The following is a 20,199-nucleotide window of genomic DNA, read 5'->3' as shown; positions in this document are numbered from 1 at the left end:
TTCGTAAGATGAGGTATCACTGTGTATGTATATGTACATATCTCCATCTCAAGAATATTCTCTAACACCTGACTTCTGTACCCCAAGCACGTAGTCTGTCTGAACCTTTCTGATGTCCTGCAGAACTCTGGGTTTCTCTTGGCTAAGTCCAAGACTTACATTCAGACAGAGACGATCATACAGACTTACATTCAATGACAGAGACAATCAGCTATACAAAAGATGTTACAGAACCTAAAAAGCATATTTTAGTATTAATTAATTTTAATCTATGAATAGCTGCAAACCATTGCTGAGGCAACATGTTCTTTTTCATAGCTGCTTTTTGTCTTAAGTTCTGACTGAGCAATAAAGATTTCTAAGGATTTGGAAACCTGGGCAGAATATTATAATTAGTCTATTATAATTATTACAAATACACCACTTGTCAGGTTAGGATTAATAAAATATAGTATTTCAATATAGCATTGAATTTCTCTTGATACTCTTATGACAAGAGATTCCCAATTAAATATTACACTGTCATGCTATTTATACGCAATTATTAAAATAGCTACTTACCTATGCAGTAGCCAGTAGAAATTTTGATTTCAAAAATTGCTATGCTGGCAAAAGTTTCTGTTCCCAGTACACCTTCCAGTACAATCTGTAAAATAAGCACAAAGGTAGAATGAAAGTAATCACTGTGTTTTAATAAACTGATTTTAGAAAATAAATAGTTTAGGTAACACTGGTCTATAAGGAAAAACTCTGGAAAATGAAAGTAGCTTAATTTTACCAGAATTGGGTCACTAACAAAGGAAAATTAAATCCTGAATATTAATTGACTCCAGGTTCCAAAATACAACTTCAGGTCAAAATTGCATCAAAATAATTCAAAATTACAAGAGGCATATATGATTATACTCCATAACTATATAACTCCATAATTATATAGCAATGAGAATGGTGTCACACCAATCACTATAAATTTATCTTTTTACTGATACCAATAACATAACTTTCTATTCAGTTTTTGGTTTTTCATGTAACATTTTCATGCTTTTTACATAAAAAACTGACAGGCCCCAATATCAGATTAAACAACAAGGTTCCATCTTTATTCTAAATTGTGTTTTTTGGCCTGTCCCTTGTAAACTGCAGAATGATTATTCCTGGGGAGATTCCCGCAGTAATCACCAAGCAGGGATGGAGTCCATTTCCCTTGGTAACTTTTCTCCATGCCTGCGATATCCTGGTGAAATCTCTCCCCACAGTGATCACTCACTGCCCTACAATGGGACTATTTCAAAGGGAAATAGTCTAAATGTGAGTGTAAGAAGTGAATTTTCAATGACATGTTTGAACCAAACGCTTTATAGGACCTAGACAAATTTTCCAACTGTTTTTCACAGTCATCTGCCTTGCTGTTTTCAAAGTGAAGATAAATTTATACACTTCCATGTGGTACCATTTTCATTCTTCTACCATACTTTGCCAAGAAGTTGCAAGTCATCATGATCATTAGACACCTCCCTCCCTTGTATGCAAATATACTTGCCTGTGTATAAATCTTGATTGCGAAATATCTTGAAATCTTTAGCCAACTAGCACCTTTATCACCTGTTTTTTAATTCATCTAATCAAAATATGTAAAATCAATATATTTTATCTCGGAGGTCTATAATTTCCCCAAATTCGTAGACCAGTGTAACTGTGCCATGAATCACTGGATTTGGGTTACATTTCTCTTACCCTTCTTACAATAATCTCTTGAACATCAGTCTTTCAGAGCAGTTCTTAATGTCTATGTTAGGAGAAAATGTCTCTAAGTATATGTTAAGAGTCTGAACAATATGTTCAGAAAATGTCTCTAAATGTATGTTCAGAGAAAAAGTGGTTATGCCTACCTTATCATATGAAAATAAGAGTGTGACAGAAACAATAAATGATGCATTGGAATGGGTTATGAAATACATGCAATGATAGAAAAGAGAATCATGACTATATTGTTGTTGAATGAATGTGGACTAAGTATAAAACTGAATACCCAATACAAAATAAGTTTGTTGACAAGATTTGGTCATAAATAGAGAATTAATATAGATTCTTTTTCATTTTCCTGCACCTGCAGGATCGGCTCCCCCTCTCCCTGCCCCCAATCAACTGATCATTTATCCATTGGTTGTCAATAGGAAATGACCAGTTTCTTGCCAGAGGCTGATGCCATTGGCATCAGAAAGTGATTAGCCCAAAGTCATGAGTCAGCTTCCATACCTAAGGTGAGACTAAAACACAGGCTCCAAGTTTCTAGCCTCTCTTAATCACACCAGACTGGCTCTCCTATGAAAACTAAGAATGCAATGAGTGGATGAAAGTAATGAAATATTTTTTAAAAAATAAAGATGAAAAGTTTAAATATTTTAATATATGAAGTGTTACATAGATGCAGGGAAAGCAAAGATGATTTGCAAGGACAGAAAAGTTTAAAATATAATGTATAGTCTCAGGATTTGATGTAAACCAAACATATTTGCTATATTTGCTTTTCCCTTTTCTTAATCTTTTCATTACTTCCCTCCCAACTTTTAATAACATTGCTGTTTTCAAAAAAGGTGATAGATTCATATACATGTCTGTTTACATTTAGAAAGATCAAAGTGAAAACAAACGTTGTACTATTTCCATTATTTTTTCTTTAAAGACTGCTACAATTTTCTGGTTTTGCTAAGAAAAGTCTAAAATGTAGAGCAATTATCTTTTCTGAAATGTTCTGTGGTACAATCAATCCATAAGGACAGAAGGTTCCCCTCTAGTTTACACATAATCAGAACATCTGATATGTTATCAAAGTAGATGTGTGGATGTTCTGTTTCCTTTCGCAAATAGTAAAAACGGTTCCAAATATATATATTTCATAAGAAAAGAGATAAGGATATATGAAAAGTTCTACAGTTCTTTCAATTCAACTAAAGTTGTATATGTATGTAGTCTGTAATAACTGGGAACGAATGCAAGGACTTGTTTCAGATGCTTACCTTGAATCTGTCTGTCCTATTTTTTACATCTACACTGGCTATGAGCCAGCTCTCTGAATGTTCTGTGGTTGTCCAAAGCAAATGATCAAAGCTTTCACCTTCCGCTCTTATATATAGGTTTAGGGTAATAGAACCTAGTGGCAATTCTGACGCTGATGCAATCTGATATATAAGTCGAATACAACTCCACTCTCCTGTGTATAGTTCGGGGCTGAGCAATACAGCTGTGTCACCACTTGCTCCTCGTGAGGTATCCACAGAAATGTAATGACCTGAAAATGTACAATGATTGGATTTGAATAAGAAAACATGCTTTACTGATGCTTAGCACTCTTAAGTGCAATCAACCTCACCAAACATGGCCAGTAATTGAACTGAAGGGAAATTGCCTCTCTTGCTTTTGGTTCAGATGAAGGATGGGTGGACATCAAAAATATCTGGAAATTACCATATTGCAGAAGGATGAACGACTGAAATATAATTTGCAATACCCTCCCTTCTCTGTAAAACTAAATAGATTTATGAGCTTTTTAATTTATTATGATTTAAAATAATTAAGTAAAATTTAAAGAAACAACAATAATATTTTGTAATACATGTTTTTCATAAACAACCTGTAGGATTAAAACAACTTATACATTTATCATGCATTATACACTTAAAGTTTTTCAACTTTAAAGTAAATTATTTTACAGCTTTTGAATATGTAGGTAATATTCAGGTCCATTTCACAGGACTAGGTACTAAGGATCTATTTGCATAATGCTGAACTTGTAAGGTTTTTAAAAATTCTGGAGTGTAAATTGGATTTTGACAATATTATTTTCTTTTTTATAATTTATTATATATCAGTGTATAGAGGACATGAAATAGCTCATGACTGCCATGGTTTAATTATAATGGAAAATTCTTGGTTTTCAGAACAAACCTTTCCAAAGCAGCACCCAATAAACAAAAGATGAAAATAACAACACAAAAGATGCATAAATGCATACTTGCCTCTCAAATAGCATTACTCAGCACGATATAATTACCTATAATATCCCAGCAATTTTTTGTTTCTACAAAATGTAGGCAGATCATAGAAATGTGTGCACATAACTTTACTTCATATTAGTATTTTGAGATGTGCTTGTACATTAGAGGTGTGTTGGTTGCGGGTGTGAACCTGCTTGTATGTCTGTATTTGCAAATATGAAAAAAAGATGCATAGGCTGACAGGAAGCCTGAGACAGCTGCAGTTGGATGGAATTATTGAGACCTTAAAACAAAGATAGTTAAGACAGTTAAAGCATAACGCCAATATATGAAGCAGTGTATCAATATACAGTGATACCTTGTCTTACAAACTTAATTGGTTCCGGGACGAGGTTCTTAAGGAGAAAAGTTTGTAAGATGAAACAATGTTTCCCATAGGAATCAATGGAAAAGCGATTAATACGTGCAAGCCCAAAATTCACCCCTTTTGCCAGCCGAAGCGCCCGTTTTTGCGCTACTGGGATTTTCCTGAGGTTCCCCTCCATAGGAAACCCCACCTCCGGACTTCTGTGTTTTTGCGATGCTGCAGGGGAATCCCAGCAGGGGAATCCCAGCATCGCAAAAACAAGTGCTTCGCTGGCAACGGAAATCCGGAGGTGGGGTTTCCCATGGAGGAGAGCCTCAGGGGAATCCCAGCAGCGCAAAAACGGGTGCTTCGCTGGCAATGGGAGTCCGGAGGCAGGGCATCCCAGCAGCGGCGGTGGGTTTGTAAGGTGAAAATAGTTTGTAAGAAGAGGCAAAAAAATCTTAAACCCCGGGTTTGTATCTCGAAAAGTTTGTATGATGAGGCGTTTGTAAGATGAGGTATCACTGTATTTCATGGAAGTCTGTTTGCAAGTGCAGAAAGATATATAGAATTATAATGTATAATTAATAATAATAATAATAATAATAATAATTTATTAGATTTGTATGCCACCCCTCTCCGAGGACTCAGAGCGGCTGGTTATGGTATGGTTGGATAAAGTGTATTTCTATTTCTTTTTATTATTTATGCATTCATTTCTTTGGCTTATAATTTCTTACTCTCCAAAAGGGAACATTTGATTGTTCTCTGTATATGTATCCTTTAAAATTGTCATGCCACTGTGGGCTACACAAAGGCAGGAAGGGAAGGGTGGGGGGGAGAGATTCTTCATTTTGGCTATATTATTGTAAAATAAATGATTACATTTATTTTGTTCTTGTTTATTTGAGATTATATTTATTTTCTTTTAAGAACTGTTAAGGACCAGATAATTTGTACTATGTCCTATACCAGTGATGGTGAACCTATGGGACGGGTGCCACAGGTGGCAAGCGGAGCCATATCTGCAGGCATGCGAGCTATTGCCCTAGCTAAGCTCCAACATGCATGTGTGTGCCAGCCAGCTGATTTTTGGCTCGCACAGAAGCTCTGGGAGGGCATTTTTGGCTTCCAGAGAGCCTCCCAGGGGATGGGGGAGGGTTTTTTTATCTTCTCCCGGCTTCAGAAAAGGCTTTGGAGCCTGGGAAGGGTGAAACACAAGCCTACTTGTGTTGGGAAAGTTGGGAAACAGGCTGTTTCCAGCCTCCAGAGGGTCTCCAAGGGGTGGGGGAAGCTGTTTTTGCCCTCCCAAAGCATTGAATTATGGGTGTGGGCACTCACGCAGGTTCTTTTGGCACCCGAGGAAAAAAAGGTTCGCCATCACTGTCCTGAATGTAAAACCATGGAACTCAAAGAGAGTGCACTTTCTCTTTCACATAAAACATGCATGCAGGTTATTGTTTTAACACTTTCTGAAGTTATTTGAGATGACTTATACATTGAACAAATAAATGTAGAGAAAAACACATTTCTTCTTCAAAAAGGAACAAATTAAATTCTAGGCAGTTTGACACAATATTGAAAAAATGCAAATTACAGATACCAAGTTTGGGGGGGGGATCACTAATTTTCACAAACTCAGGATTGTTTTGTCAAAAACAATTTGACAGATTAATCATATCTCATTTTTAAAAACTTCTTTATTAGATTATATTAAGACTTCAACCATACATTTAACAAAGTTCTCTATATAGAGAGAATGTTTGCTAATGTTTATTACCAATCTGATTAAGTAGACACAGGAAGGCATCAAATTGGAGGGAGATCAAGCTCGATGCCACGAAGACCCAGGTCCTAGAGTTCTGTACTCTTCAAACACAGTAGTATTTAGTTGTTAAGGAACCAGGCAAGAAAGTGGGAAACCATGAATTCAAGTCCCACCTTACCCATAAAAGCCAGCTGGGTGACTTTGGACCAGTCACTTTCTGTCAGTCCAACCCACCTCACAGGGTTATTGTAGGGAAAATAGAAGACCATGCAATGGATATACAGTATTTACTGCTTTGATTTATTTGTAAAAATAGTAAAGGTGAAATTTAAATAAACAAAAAAATTAATGGCTTGGAAGAAAATGAGAAGAAACTCTTTTTATCTTTGCAGCAATGCTTTTGGGGACCACAGAGGTCCATTAAGGATGGTAAATGGGTTTTATTGTTTGACAGGACACTATGGCAGCCATCTTGTGAAGAGGCAAGGCTCCAATCATTCTCTTTTTAGAAATTCACTCACCACATACTGTCAAAATTCCAGCTGTTCTCTCAACTACAGAAGGCTGCATTTATATTTAATCTATTAGTAAAAATTAGATATTTAGATACCATTAATTGTGATTATTTCAGAAGCTACAAACTACAGTACCTTGTGGTCTAACTATAATTTTATTAAGCAGGTTCCTAGAAATGATGAATAGTCAAAATAAAACATGACAGTACAAGAAGAACTGTGAAAGGCTAAGCAGAAAACTCGTTTACTTCAGCAGTTTTTTCCCCACAGTGGCCACAGACAGGATGCTCACAGACAGGATAAGTGAGTAAATCATCCTGCCTACTCAAGTTCTTCATTAACTGGCATTTACTTCTGCTACAGGAAGAATTTTATAACTAAAAACTATCCCAATATTTTTAACATAGCAAGTTGGTGGCCATAATTATATTTTGTGGTAAGACGTTTTACCATTTAACTTTATGTAGTATTCGTCTGTTTTGAATCCCCACCATTCAACTTCCTTGAATGGTGCTGGACTGCAGTACTTAGCCAAAACAGCAAATCTCTTTGTCCAATTGCTCCACCTGCATAATAAATCTTGTCTTTTTACCAAACTAAAATGGAAGCATCGGTATCTTTTCTTCAGCCTATGCATCTAACTCACAGGTGTCAAACTCACTGTGTCACATTGATGTCATGTGACATATCGTGATGTTTTTTGCCTTCATAGAGCTGGAGTGAGCATGGCGTGCACATGTCCCATCCAGGCTGCAGGCCGCCAGTTTGACACTCCTATCATTTAACTAATCACTTTGGCTATTTTTTTCCCATGTTGCTCAATTATGCAATATTATTTTATTAGGCAAGATCCCACTCATTTTCATATAGTCAGAGAAGTATTGTGTCCAAGAAAGTGCCATAAAGTAATCTGAATAATGTTCGGCAAAATGCTGAAACTTCAGAAATCTCCATAATCTCCAAACCTACTATATAATATATTCATCAATACTAAATAGTTTATATCATTACATGGTTCTTACTTAATATAAAAGGATTTCCACTGAGTCCTAATTCTGGAAGTTTTTAGTGATTTCATAACAATAGAGTTTCAAAACCTCCCCTTGTACTCTGGGATATGTTTACTGACTCTGCCATGATTTTTCATACTCAATTTCACATCAGAACAATTTAACTTATTTTTAGCTGCAGATGGAATGGATAAAATCAACTTTCTAAAGCACTTGCTTATTTAAAGAAGTGAGCTTACAATAAAAGTTTAAATATTTTTATAATCATATAAAAAATATGACTAGATGAATTTTCCATTTAAATCACGATTGTTTTATGTAAACCAGCTTAGACTCAATTATTTAAATTCAGTTAAGTCAGTTGATGAATGGCATTGTAAAATAAGGGGGTTACAAATAATAGCTGTTTTTCCATCATCATTATATTAATGGGAAAGTTTGAATTCATTATGCAGGTACATAATCTCTCTTAAGAAATGTGTATGTTTCCTATGTAGAAACATGAGAGCGTTTGAAGAAAATAAAAGTTGCAGATTGTCACTTGATAGAGTTAACATTTACTTTATATCAAGTGTTAAGTCAGAATTGTTATGATAGTAAATTCTATTTTAAAAAGGACCTTTTATTACATTTGTCTTATATGGCCATGATGAGAAGAGTAACTATACTCTATGGTGAAAATTATATAAAATTGGTCTGTTTTCAAAGCTTTTATTATTCTAACTGCTTATTCATCATTTTGCATATGTTGGTATGTGGGTGGCAGAATGTCTAATGTTCCCATTTTCAGACAGATTTATAAAATGTCTGAGATCTTTCCTTCCTAACACTGCTTTCTAAGGAGTTTTGTTCATTTGTTCCAACCATGATATGAACATGCCAGGAAAACCAACATGGTACAGTTGCTACAATGTTTTGCTGGCATTAAAAATGCCCAGGTTTTAATGCACAGATGCTCATTGGAAGACTTGGGCCAGTCACTCTCCCCCCAACCCACCTCACAAAGAATGGTAGTTATGGGGTGGGGGGAGGAGAAAGGACGTAAATCTATCAAAAAACAAAAAACTTTCATCCCTCAACTACATCTCGAGTATTTCAAGTCAAATGATTGTGCTGGTTTGCCTGTACAGTACTTGTAACACAAAATTTCCAGTGAATACCTGCTCCACTCATAAGAAAACAGAATTCTTTTGGATTTAGAAGTAGGCATCTTTACTGCAATGAACAAGCAGTTTGGCTATTTAACCTTGGCCCTTGTCTTTGTGCACATTAAAGCAGAATCTCCCTGTTGCCTTTGAACTACTTACCGGTACTTACTAAGTCTTGGTTTAAATGGAGGATGCTAACTACTTACCGTATTTGATACCACAATGATGCCTGTCTGTCTGTCTGTCTGTCTGTCTGTCTGTCTGTCTGTCTGTCTGTCTGTCTGTCTGTCTATCTATTTATTTATTGGATTTGTATGCCGCCCCTCTCCAGAGACTCGGGGCGGCTAACAGCAATAAGACAACGTACAATAATAATCCAATACTAAAAACTAATAAAAACCCATTAATATAAAAACCAAACATACAGACAGACATACCATGCATAAAATTGTAAAGGCCTAGGGGGAAAGAGTATCTCAATTCCCCCATGCCTGGCAGCAGAGGTGGGTTCTTGTTTTGCAAGAAACACCAAATTTCATTTCCAGACTCAGACCAGTCCAAGTATATGGACCCGCCAAATAATTAACTCCACAGAACAGCTAAAACAATCCCTTTTATTGAGACTGGGCTGAAATAAAAGATTCTTGCAAGTCTAATTAATCCTATACTCCTTATACTTCAATGAATGAACAAGATATCTATCTGACTGCTTACAATTGCTGTGTCTGTGGAGGGATTTAAAATGTTTTTCACCCTTGTAACAGATCTTGCATATCTTCATCAAGGTCATATTCCTTACTCTTTACAGATACAGTAATTCCTTTACAAGGCTGGGACAGTCATCTTTTGCAGAGACATCTGTCTGCACGCTGTCCTAACAGTCCTTTCCCACATGCTTGCCAGGTCTTTCCTTTCAGGCACCAATTCCACAGAAAGTGGCTTTTCCGTGGATAAGAGAAGGCATGATTTGGAATACTACCTGTATACTGTAGATGAGGCTTCGCTTGTTTGCATGGCGCAGTTTCTGGCATGCCGCAGCCTGGTACCAGTCCATGGACTGGGGATTGGGGACCCCTGATTTAAACACAAGGTTGCACCCTTTTTTGAAACACAGATTTAATAATTTATTAAAATATTCTTGGATGCATCTTCATACATTGTCCAACTGATGTACCAGAGGGTACAGGAAGAACACAAGCCAGTCAGAGGAACTACCGAAATATTCATGCCACACACTTCCTCTGCCCTTAACAATCTGTCAGTTCACTTATCCTTGGTCATAGGTTTCACATCTTTTTAAAAGAGCACTAGACACAGGTTAGCCCAATTGACAGGTCATAGCACACAGAAAAGATTGCAGGGAATACCATGAGTATTTATATGCCGCCCTGAGTCTTTGGAGAGGGGCGGCATACAAATCTAACAAATTATGATGATGATGATGATGATGATGATGATGAGTGTTCCCTCCTTTTTTTATACCCCATACCGAGATGTGATGCAAGTTTGCCTCCTCGTGATGCACCCTGGATTGCTCAATAGTGTGAACCAAACAACCAGCAAGATTTGGCAGTTAATGACAGTTGGCAGGCGGACATCTTTGTAGAACTCCTGGCTCTCTAAATACATGGCAATGGATAAACAAAATGGGCCTTTTCAGGACCAAAGATCAAGACCAACTGGGGATATTGTCAGAATATGCCAAATTAATGTTGAAGGGCTCAGCAAATATAAGAGCCAATACATTTCCAAACTTTCATTTTAAAGGAATATAGATAGGGCCATCCTTCAAGAAACATATATAGAAAACGATGATCAGCAATACAGCAGAGGAAAAATCCAAGGATTTGATCTAGTGGGGGGCCACGTACCACCACAGTTATGGCACAGCTATATATGTCAGAAGGAATGTAGAGAACTTTTTTTTACTGTCAACCTCCACAAACAACAATACACACAAAGTTGTTTCAAAAATAGGTGATCTTATTATAGTCGGCTCCAACACACTCTGAATTCACCCACACTTTATCTGTGGACAAAATGAACACAGCCATCAACAATCTGAAGTCTGGCACCAGGGTTTGATAGCATTTACCCTGAATTTCTAAATCATTCTGGGAGACTAACAAGGAATTGGCTGAGCAAATTATTTTCAAACATACTTTCTAGCAGAGGCCTCTCACTGGAATTCAAAAAGGCCAAAGTAATATCACTTCTGAAACGTGGCAAACCACAAGACGGATTAGAAAGCTGTCGCCGCATTGCCCTTCCGAATTCTTGTTACAAAATTTTGAAGAAACTTATCATAAATGGAATTGGACCCATAATAGACACATTTCTGCCCATAGAACAAGCTGACTTTCGTCGTAATCGCAGTTGTGTTGATAAGGTGCTGAGTCTAATAGAACATATCAAGGCTGCTTTCCAGCGAGGCTTAAAAACCACAGCTGTGTTCATTGACCTTACTGCAGCATACCACACCATGTGCAAGAAAGGTCTGCTTTACAAACTGAGTCACATCATCCCCTATAAAATCCTCTATCGCCTAATAAACAACATGCTCAGTGATAGATCCTTTCAGATCATTATGTTAGCAAGTTAAGAAGACTCAACAATGACAAGATAAAAACAAGGAGGTATTGGGCTGCCTCCTCTCTGAGGACCTAAAATCCCTGGATAAATTCTTTCCTGACTGGAGACTTATACCTAGTGTCAGCAAAACGGTGACTACCTGTTTTCATCTCAACAGCAAACTCACCAATGCCACCCCAAAGGCCTACCTGAATAACAACCTACTCCCTTATGATCCCCACTCCAAATACCTCAGAGTAACTTTGAATTGGATCTTCTCCTATAAGAAACACCTAGAGAACATATCCACTAAAGTCAATACCAGGAACAACTCACTTCAGAAACTAAGAGGATCCAGATGGGGAGCCTCAGAACATCAGCAGAAGGATCAGTCTACTCCATAGCTGAATATTACGCCTCTGTTTGACTTAATAGCTGCTATACCAGCAAGATTGATGCTAGAGTAAATGATACAATGAGGATCATAAGTGTTGCATAAAATCTACTCCTACTTGCTGGCTCCCTATCTTGAGCCACATTGCACCACCAGCCCTGCAAAGGGACCAAGCCTTAGTGAAGGAGTACAACAAAATTATGAGAAACCAATTTCTTCCTGTACATGCTGATCTACCTCCCATTCTATCAATTGGCAGGCTTAAATCCAGGAAGCGCTCTCTGGCACTTGCTCAACAACTGTCTAACAACTTTGACTTCAACACATAGTGGAAAGCCAAATGGGCTTCTGAATGCCCAGATACAGGCAGTTACATAGATGACCCTACACAAAAGGTGCTAGGTTTTGACCTTCCTTGCCAGCATTGGTCAACTCTGAACAGGATCCATACCCAACATGATGTCTGCCAGAGCTCATTGTTTAAGTGGGGTATTGTCTCTATCCCTCAGTGTGACTGGTGGTACTCATCAACAAAATATCCACAACATTGTGTCCAAATTTATTTATTTTTTATTTATTTAATCAAATTTATAGGCCGCCCTTCTCTAGTGGACACAGGGTGACATATAGAAATAAAAAAGAAAATACATTGTAAAACCCCACAATATTAAAAATAATCGCCCATCATTCATCCACTCCACTGACACACTACTGGCCAGAACAAGGTGTTATCGCTCAATGGTCCCAGGCCTGCTGGCAAAGCTGAGTTTTTAAAGCCTTCCGAAAGGCTAGGAGGGCAGAGGCAGTACGAATCTCCGGGCGGAGTTGATTCCAGAGGGTCGGGGCCACCACAGAAAAGACCCTTCCCCACAGTCTCACCAGCCGACACTGCTTAGCCAACGGGACCCAGAGAAGGCCGACTCTGTGGGATCTGACCGGCCGCTGGGACATATGAGGCAGAAGACAGTCCCGTGAGTAATCTGGTCCTAAGTCATGTAGGGCTTGTCCATTAAATGTCCATTGAGAGCTTAATCCAGCCCAATGTCTGCAAACCTCACTGTCCTTGAATGGCTGCGTGGACTGGACATTATATAAGTCCATGTATTTGACATATGCTAAATAAATAAATAAATACTTCATTCCACCCCTTTCTAGCAATTTATTAGGCAACTCAGAAGTAACTATGCTGCTGTTCTAACTACCTGCCTAAACTCATCCAGCCCACTATCTATGTTTGGAATAGTGACTGATAGTTATTTTTCCACCAGCAGCAAGTTGAAAGAGTAATAAAGCCAGGGAATCCCACCACTCTTTTTTTATTTGGCGTACGATGGGTACATAAAGTTAACATGTTATTAAAGTAACAGAACATGAATCAGTAAACGGGGCAGCACAATTTATACCATCATAAATTTTTGCTAATTGAAGAACAGGTCAATAGCACTTAAAATGCAGCAGTGAAAAAGAGCTCTAAGAAAACATTGCAACTACGTTGAATCACATATTATGCAGTAGTGGTTTTGCTCAAAATTACCTTGGACATAATGAGATTTATTGTAAGTTCAAATTTTGCATTTTTAAATGTACTTTTTCTCATAGCATATGTTTTTACTTCTACATCGGAGCGCTTTTAGCATAGCTGAGACATTATAATTACCCAGAAATGAGTCGCAATGAAGACACCACAGAACACATAAATCTAGTTTTGTAAATAGTAGGGTAACACAAACAATGAATTTCATTGCATTGACAATGGTGTCATCTTGTGATCAGAAAAAAAAGCAAAGGAACAAAATGTACAATTTCTAAAGAAAAGAAGTTGTATGAGAACAATCTATGAATCACCAAAAGTTGCACGCTATTGCAGAGCAGCAAATCTGTGCACAAGTGTTTAGGAGTAATTCCCAGTAAAAGTCTATCTGATTTATTTCTAAGTAACCATACACAGAACTGAATTTATGAACTCCACAGATATATTTATAAATTCATTAGGTGAATGTTTATGTACTGTATCTAATAAGCATAGAAATCTGGGCATGTTATTGCTGGCACGCAAGCTAGAAATTCTGAGCATTGCTGATATTACAGATAGAGTAGCACATTGCGCAATAAGAGCCAGAGACACTCTGAACAAATGGGGCTATCCGGTGGTTACTGCTCTTTGAAATTGTGGTGACATGCAGACAATACATATGTATCAGTGTTCAGGACTTCATGGCAGCCTTAAGTATGCCTTATTAAAATTGTTATGCTTCTGACATGAATAAACAAACAAGCTTAGAATATTACATAAACCTACCATTATAGTTTGTAACCTCTGAGTCCTAATTTAACCTGGTATATAAGTAGAACCGCTTGTTTATGTTTAGGATCCAGACCTGAAACATCTTTCTGAGGCAAACTATAATATGGCATACCTCTCCATCTATTTACAAATGGGACTGATCAAATCTTAAAAGATAGTTTCCAGCTTTCAAGCACAACTGGGAATGGGATTGCTTAAGTCAGTGAGATCATGTGATGTCAGCTTTCTCAGATGTGGTGAGCAGTCCCAGAGCCCCATGCTTCAGAGTGCAAAAAGTCAAAAGGGCATAGGAAGGAGAGGGAGAATAGTTGGGTGGATGGAGAGTTGGAGGCAGTCCCTTACTATATTGAAGCTCAGGACCCGGCGAACCAATAGCTTCTATTGGGGTGAGTACTCATTTGACAAACCATAAACCTTGGTTAATAGCTACAATAGGGATTGCTGGGATTGCTGTGTAGTTATTAAAAATTGTGTATGTAATGGAATTATTTTCTCAAAGTACACACAGAAATATTTTATATTATGCAAATATATTCAAAACTAGCTGTACCCGGCCACATGTTGCTGTGGCTCAGTCTGGTTAAGTGGGAAAGATTTTTGAAACCCCTGTTCAATTTATTCAGAATAACATAGTTTGAAGTGACCTTGGAGGTGTTCTAGTCCAACCCCCTGATCAATTATATTATAAAGTTTGAAGGGATAAACATTAGAGAGCAGGGTGACATTTGTACATCTCTCTCCCTCCCTGTGCCCCCCTGGTTTAAGAGACTGGCCCAACCCATCTTCCAAAATACAATAAGACCAGCCTACACTGCAAGGTTCTTGGTTCAATCCAAGCTGACATTTGTACATATGTCTCCCCCCTCCTTGTCGCCTCCCCCCCCCCAGTTTAACATACTGGCCCGACTCATCTGCCAAAATACGATAAGATCGGCCTACCTCGCAGGGTTCTTGGTTCCACCCAAGCATGGGCAGCAAACCCCATGGTTTGCTGCCAAACCTGGTTCCTTTATTTTCTGAGGATACTTTCCTGTGGCAGTTGATCAGCAGCCTGTAGCGGTTGATCAGCATGGCACTTGATCAGCAGCCAATCAAAATGTGCCTGCTATGTTTGTCACCAGTCTCCATGCAAGCAACTACTTGTCTTTTCACCAGCCAATTAAACGCGCCTCCTATATTTCACCAGAGAATCCTATGTTTTGGCCAGTTATTACCTGTCACAGATGTGATATCTATATAATATAGGTATATCATAAGGGCTGGGTTCAAATGGAATGCTGTGTCAAAATTTCAAAGTCATCGGTGAAGTATTTTTCGAGAGTAGCCCCACCTAACAAAGATACATTTACATTTTTATTAATATAGATGTAATTGTTAAAATACTTGATTTCAGATGATTCAGTCAAGGCAAATATATTTTATCATCTTTACCAACTTTGCCTCTTGAAATAAAACCTTGGAGAGAAGCTTGGGAGAAGAATATTTTATATTCATAAATATTTTCTTGTTCCTAAGCATCTGGCAATGGAAGATGCATCTGGCAAGAACATACTCAACATGCTTTATCAAACCTATCATGCACCGGCCTCAAAGAAAAATATACATAACATTTTCTTCTGAAATCATTTTGTATTTCTGATTCTATTAGAAAATGTTACTATGACACAATTATCTCTATAATAAAAATATCCTAAAAATGCACAGAAAATCACCCTTTGCATCTCTGTGTTAATTGCCAAACAAAAAGAAAAAATCTTCTTTTAAACATTAACTCCACAACTGAGTAAGATTTGTCCAGGTTTTATATTTTAGAACTAGATCTTAGTTTTTTTACCAGTTGATAGTCTCATCAGCATTTACTGCACTAGCTTTAAATGCAGCATTTGTACGTTTTCCTTTTTCTAATCTTATTTCTGTTTGCAGCTGCCATGTCTGATTTACCATTACAGTAACCCGGCTTAGGGTTTGCACCAGCCAATTTAGTCTGATTCATCTGGTTGACAACTTTTTCCTACAGAATTGCCAACACTGTATCAGGGCCAGGAGCCGAGAGATTCTTTTCAAGGGTTTGGTTTTCCTCCTACCTTCATCTGCTAGGAGGATGGACTAACCAGCATGCTGTGTGAATACAGTTACTGTCTGCATTTACACAACACATGATTATTTTAAATTAAATTTACTGAAGTGGCCATGTTTCTCAGTTCACACAATAAGCTGAACCTAACGGTTGGATTATGACACAACCTTTACAAAGTCGAAACTCATCAAAACCATCTGTGTGATTACTGATGGGCGAGAGACTACTCCCAGTGCAATCAATGGCAAAAGTAAACTTTCTTCTATCCATAATACTAAGGAAGAGTCCTGCTTCCTCTATAGGTCCATCTCCCCACAAAATTATTGCAGAAATTATTTGTTTTATAATTTAGTTAGCTCGCCTGGTTTTCAAAAAATGATGGATGACATAGTCAAGTAGATTAATGCATCTCCATAAATAGAAGTGCAACACTACTGGGAATAAAATAACATCAACAGAATTTTGGCAATTTGAGCTACAGCAGGGTTTTTTATTATTACATTGCCTTCCTGATCAAATTCTATTGCCCAATTCAATGTAAGAATACCAAAAGTTGCCAATCAGGTTTGGTAGAAGTTCTAAAACTTGAAAAAAAGTTTTTAAAAAACCCGAGTCTTCTGAAAAAGACTGAAATCAGCTCTATCTCTTTATAAAATAAAGCCCTTATTCCCCTTGTTGTTAGCTCCATTAGTAGTATCATGCTAGTTTCCTGCTGTCATCATATATTCATAAATTTCCAAAGCAAGAGTCCCAACTAAATATTATCCTTTCAGCAGAATTGTAACTAGAAACAATAATGTAATGATTTTCAATTCCCTTAAACTCATTACAGTATAGCTAAAATATCATAGCTAGAAAGCTGTGTGATGCAGTGTCTTCATCTCTTCCACTATAGTAACCACTGTGTGTAAGGCACAACTATGGATTTCCCCCTCCTCAGTTTTTTTTTCTTCCAGTACTTTAGAATATTTTTTACTAAAAAGAAAACTGTATATTCCAAAATATTCCTGAAAAAACTAAAGGGAACACTCAAGTTGTTTTTATTTTAGCAATACAGCATTACACATTTTAAAGAACCATTAATTTTTACTAAACTGCTGCATACATCAATGATAACTTTTATGATTTATGAATTTCCTTATCTACCAAACCACTTACAGAAGATCATAGATTATATTTTATATAAAGATTTGTCAGTATAAAAAGCAAATTTGGTGAGAAAAGGCAGTTGCTTTACCTCCAAAGTAATCTCCCTAAATCTTTTAGTTTACATTTGCCAAAGCAAACATGTCAAAAAATAGTTGCACACTCAAGAAAAATATTTTTTAAAAGCTGACAGTATGCATTCATGGTAATATAGGCAAACAGTGAAGGGTTCCAGAGGCAAAAGTTATAATACTGTATATGAGAAATTCCCTTTTCTACAAGATTATGCTGCTTTCTACAAAGATATGTGTTAAGATTTCCAAACAGATTTTTACTCTTACACTAAGCTCATAAAAATATGCTAATCCAAAAGTACTGTTACAAATATAAGACCAAAACTGTAAGACAGTCTGGGCAAGTTCCTTTGGCTCAATATGAACCTGACATAGCTCTCAACAATGAAACATGTAAAATGCAGCAAAACATAGCGAAAAGGACTATTCTGATAACTTGTCATACATCTCTAATTTGTGGACCAGCAAAATATTGTGCACATAGTATAATTGGAATCAGTAAGGCATTTGACAAAATAGGTCACAACCTTCTTGATAAGATGATGATGATAATAATAATAATAATAATAATAATAATAATAATAATATAATTTATTAATAATTATTAATAATAATTTATTAGATTTGTATGCTGCCCCTCTCCGAGGATTCGGGGTGGCTCACAACAATAATAAAATACAATAAACAGTGGTACAAATCTAATACTGTATTAGTAAAAGCTAGAATTAAAACCCCTTAATATTAAAAAAAACAATACTACACAATCATACCATTCTCAAGTGCTATAATCAGCGGGGAGGGGGAATCAGTTCCCCCATGCCTGGCGACATAAGTGGGTCTTTAACACCTTGCAGAAGACAGGGAGAGTGGGGGCAATTCGAATCTCCAGGGGGAGCTGATTCCAGAGGGCCGGGTCCATCAGACGGTATTGTTTAGTCGACGGGACCCGGAGAAGGCCAACACTGTTTGGTGGGCCCCAGGGGAAGAGCCTTCTCTGTGGCGGCCCCGGCCCTCTGGAATCAACTCCCCCCGGAAATTAGAACGGCCCCCACCCTCCTTGTCTTTTGCAAGTTATTCAAGACCCACCTATATCGCCAGGCATGGGGGAATTAAGACATCTCCTCCAGGCTTTCTTATATTTTATGTTTGGTATGTATGTGTTGTATGGTTTTTAAATTGTTGGGGTTTTTTAATGTAATTTTATTATTAGATTTGTTTCATTGTTATACTGTTTTTATTGTTGTTGTGAGCCGCCCCGAGTCTTCGGAGAGGGGCGGCATACAAATCTAATAAATTGAATTGAATTAAATTGAATTCAAAGTTGTACCTATGCTTGTTGCCCTGTTTTTCTTGAGTCACCCCACCCCACATTAATACAAGCTATGCAGATTTGCTTGAATTATATAATAGTTAAGTAACAAATAAGGTATATAAAGTAATATACCTCCTAGTAGATTCACATTATTCATTTGGTTTATGTTTTAATTTTTACCTGTTTAATTAAGGAATGGAATATAAGCAAGTTCAAATGTATTATTTAAAACCTAACTAAAAATAATCTTATCAAATAATTCAAAACTATTTTTAAAAGAGGGAAAACATTATAGCACCTTAGAATCTTTCAGGACCAAGACTGGCCCTCAACAACATTTCTAAGCATTAGTGCCTTCATTATGCAAACATATCACTGGAAAAATATGGTTGAGAACATCTGTATTCTGTAAGTTGACGCCAAACTGTTCATTTTAAAAGGCTGGTCGAAATCATTCTATTTTAGTAAACTTGATATTTAACACCTCTCCAAATGACAAGTAAGTTTTCTTTTTTAAGAAATATTCAATGTTATAATGTTAATATACATTGATGCAGCATTTTTATTTTATTACATTATTTGTCCTGTATTTGTTAATTTTTGCATAGTTCCTAAAGTATATTACTAAAAGTGTTGGCATACTAACTTCTTAAACATTTCACTACTTATTAATTTTTAAGAAATAAATATGATATGGCCACAAAGTCTGCAGCACTTACTTAGCATTTTGTTCCTACATCAGATTGGCATCTACCAAATAATACTACTACCTAAAAAGGAAAACAGAACAAATTGTATAAACTGAGCCAAACTGCACTTGGTGATTTAACTGACCTAATGTAGCACAGGTTTAAACAGTATACTGTAATTCCATTCAGTATATGAATGTGTTGAGAAGAAGAAAAGCCTTCAGATATAGTGTACATGTTCACTGGCTAAATATGACATACCATAAGTAAATTAATGAAGAAGAACACAACCCCCACTACCACTTGGCCTACAACTGATTTAGAATTAGGTCCCTCTGGTGCAATGGGTTTTTTATTCTGCACATGAATTGGGGGTGGGTGGGTGTAATTTAGGCTCTGTATTATTTGCATAGTGCCCCATTATTGAAAAATTAAAATGGAAAGTCTTTGATTTCTTCTTTTTTTAAAAAAAAGCGATAATACAAAATTTTAGAAGACTTCAGAATTTTATAAAAGTGGGTTTCTATTAAACTACCCCAAGTGTCTTTATTGTTTTTATGAACTCCAGTAGATGTCCAGAGCGATGCAGTATTCTTCCATTGAAAAAAGAAAAATAAGTTTTCCATATAATTAGCTCAGAAGATAAATATTCTCCTCAAAGTGATTTTCAATCTAAAGACAATTTGATTCACATGTTTTCAAGAATTCTTTAGCAGCAAGGAATGATTTCTGGCAAGGTCTAATTATGAAAAAGAATGGTTAGAATAAGAAAGGATGACAGCTCTTACTTATTAAACAAATTAATATAACTGTCTTATCCAAGTCAGGTTACTAAGACAATTCTAAAAG

The 20,199-nt window shown here is 36.8% G+C and overlaps 1 protein-coding gene across 2 annotated transcripts in view; it reads right to left on the bottom strand.

The window, feature by feature from the left end:
* The window catches only part of MAMDC2 (MAM domain containing 2), a 58,626-nt gene that overhangs the window by 29,675 nt on the left and 8,752 nt on the right, over nucleotides 1-20,199 (bottom strand). For both annotated transcript variants that reach the window (XR_011558312.1, XM_070742650.1), the window contains exons 3-4: nucleotides 3,018-3,289; nucleotides 562-646 (exon numbers count right to left, since the gene is read on the bottom strand). Coding sequence is in view for 1 of the 2 variants with exons in the window: in XM_070742650.1 (XP_070598751.1) it covers nucleotides 562-646; nucleotides 3,018-3,289 (357 nt within the window). In the remaining variant the exon portion in view is untranslated. The remainder of the gene's footprint in view (nucleotides 1-561; nucleotides 647-3,017; nucleotides 3,290-20,199) is intronic.

Source organism: Erythrolamprus reginae, chromosome 2 (assembly GCF_031021105.1).
Source record: "Erythrolamprus reginae isolate rEryReg1 chromosome 2, rEryReg1.hap1, whole genome shotgun sequence".
Taxonomy (NCBI): domain Eukaryota; kingdom Metazoa; phylum Chordata; class Lepidosauria; order Squamata; family Dipsadidae; genus Erythrolamprus; species Erythrolamprus reginae.
This window is presented reverse-complemented; position numbering and strand designations above follow the sequence as displayed.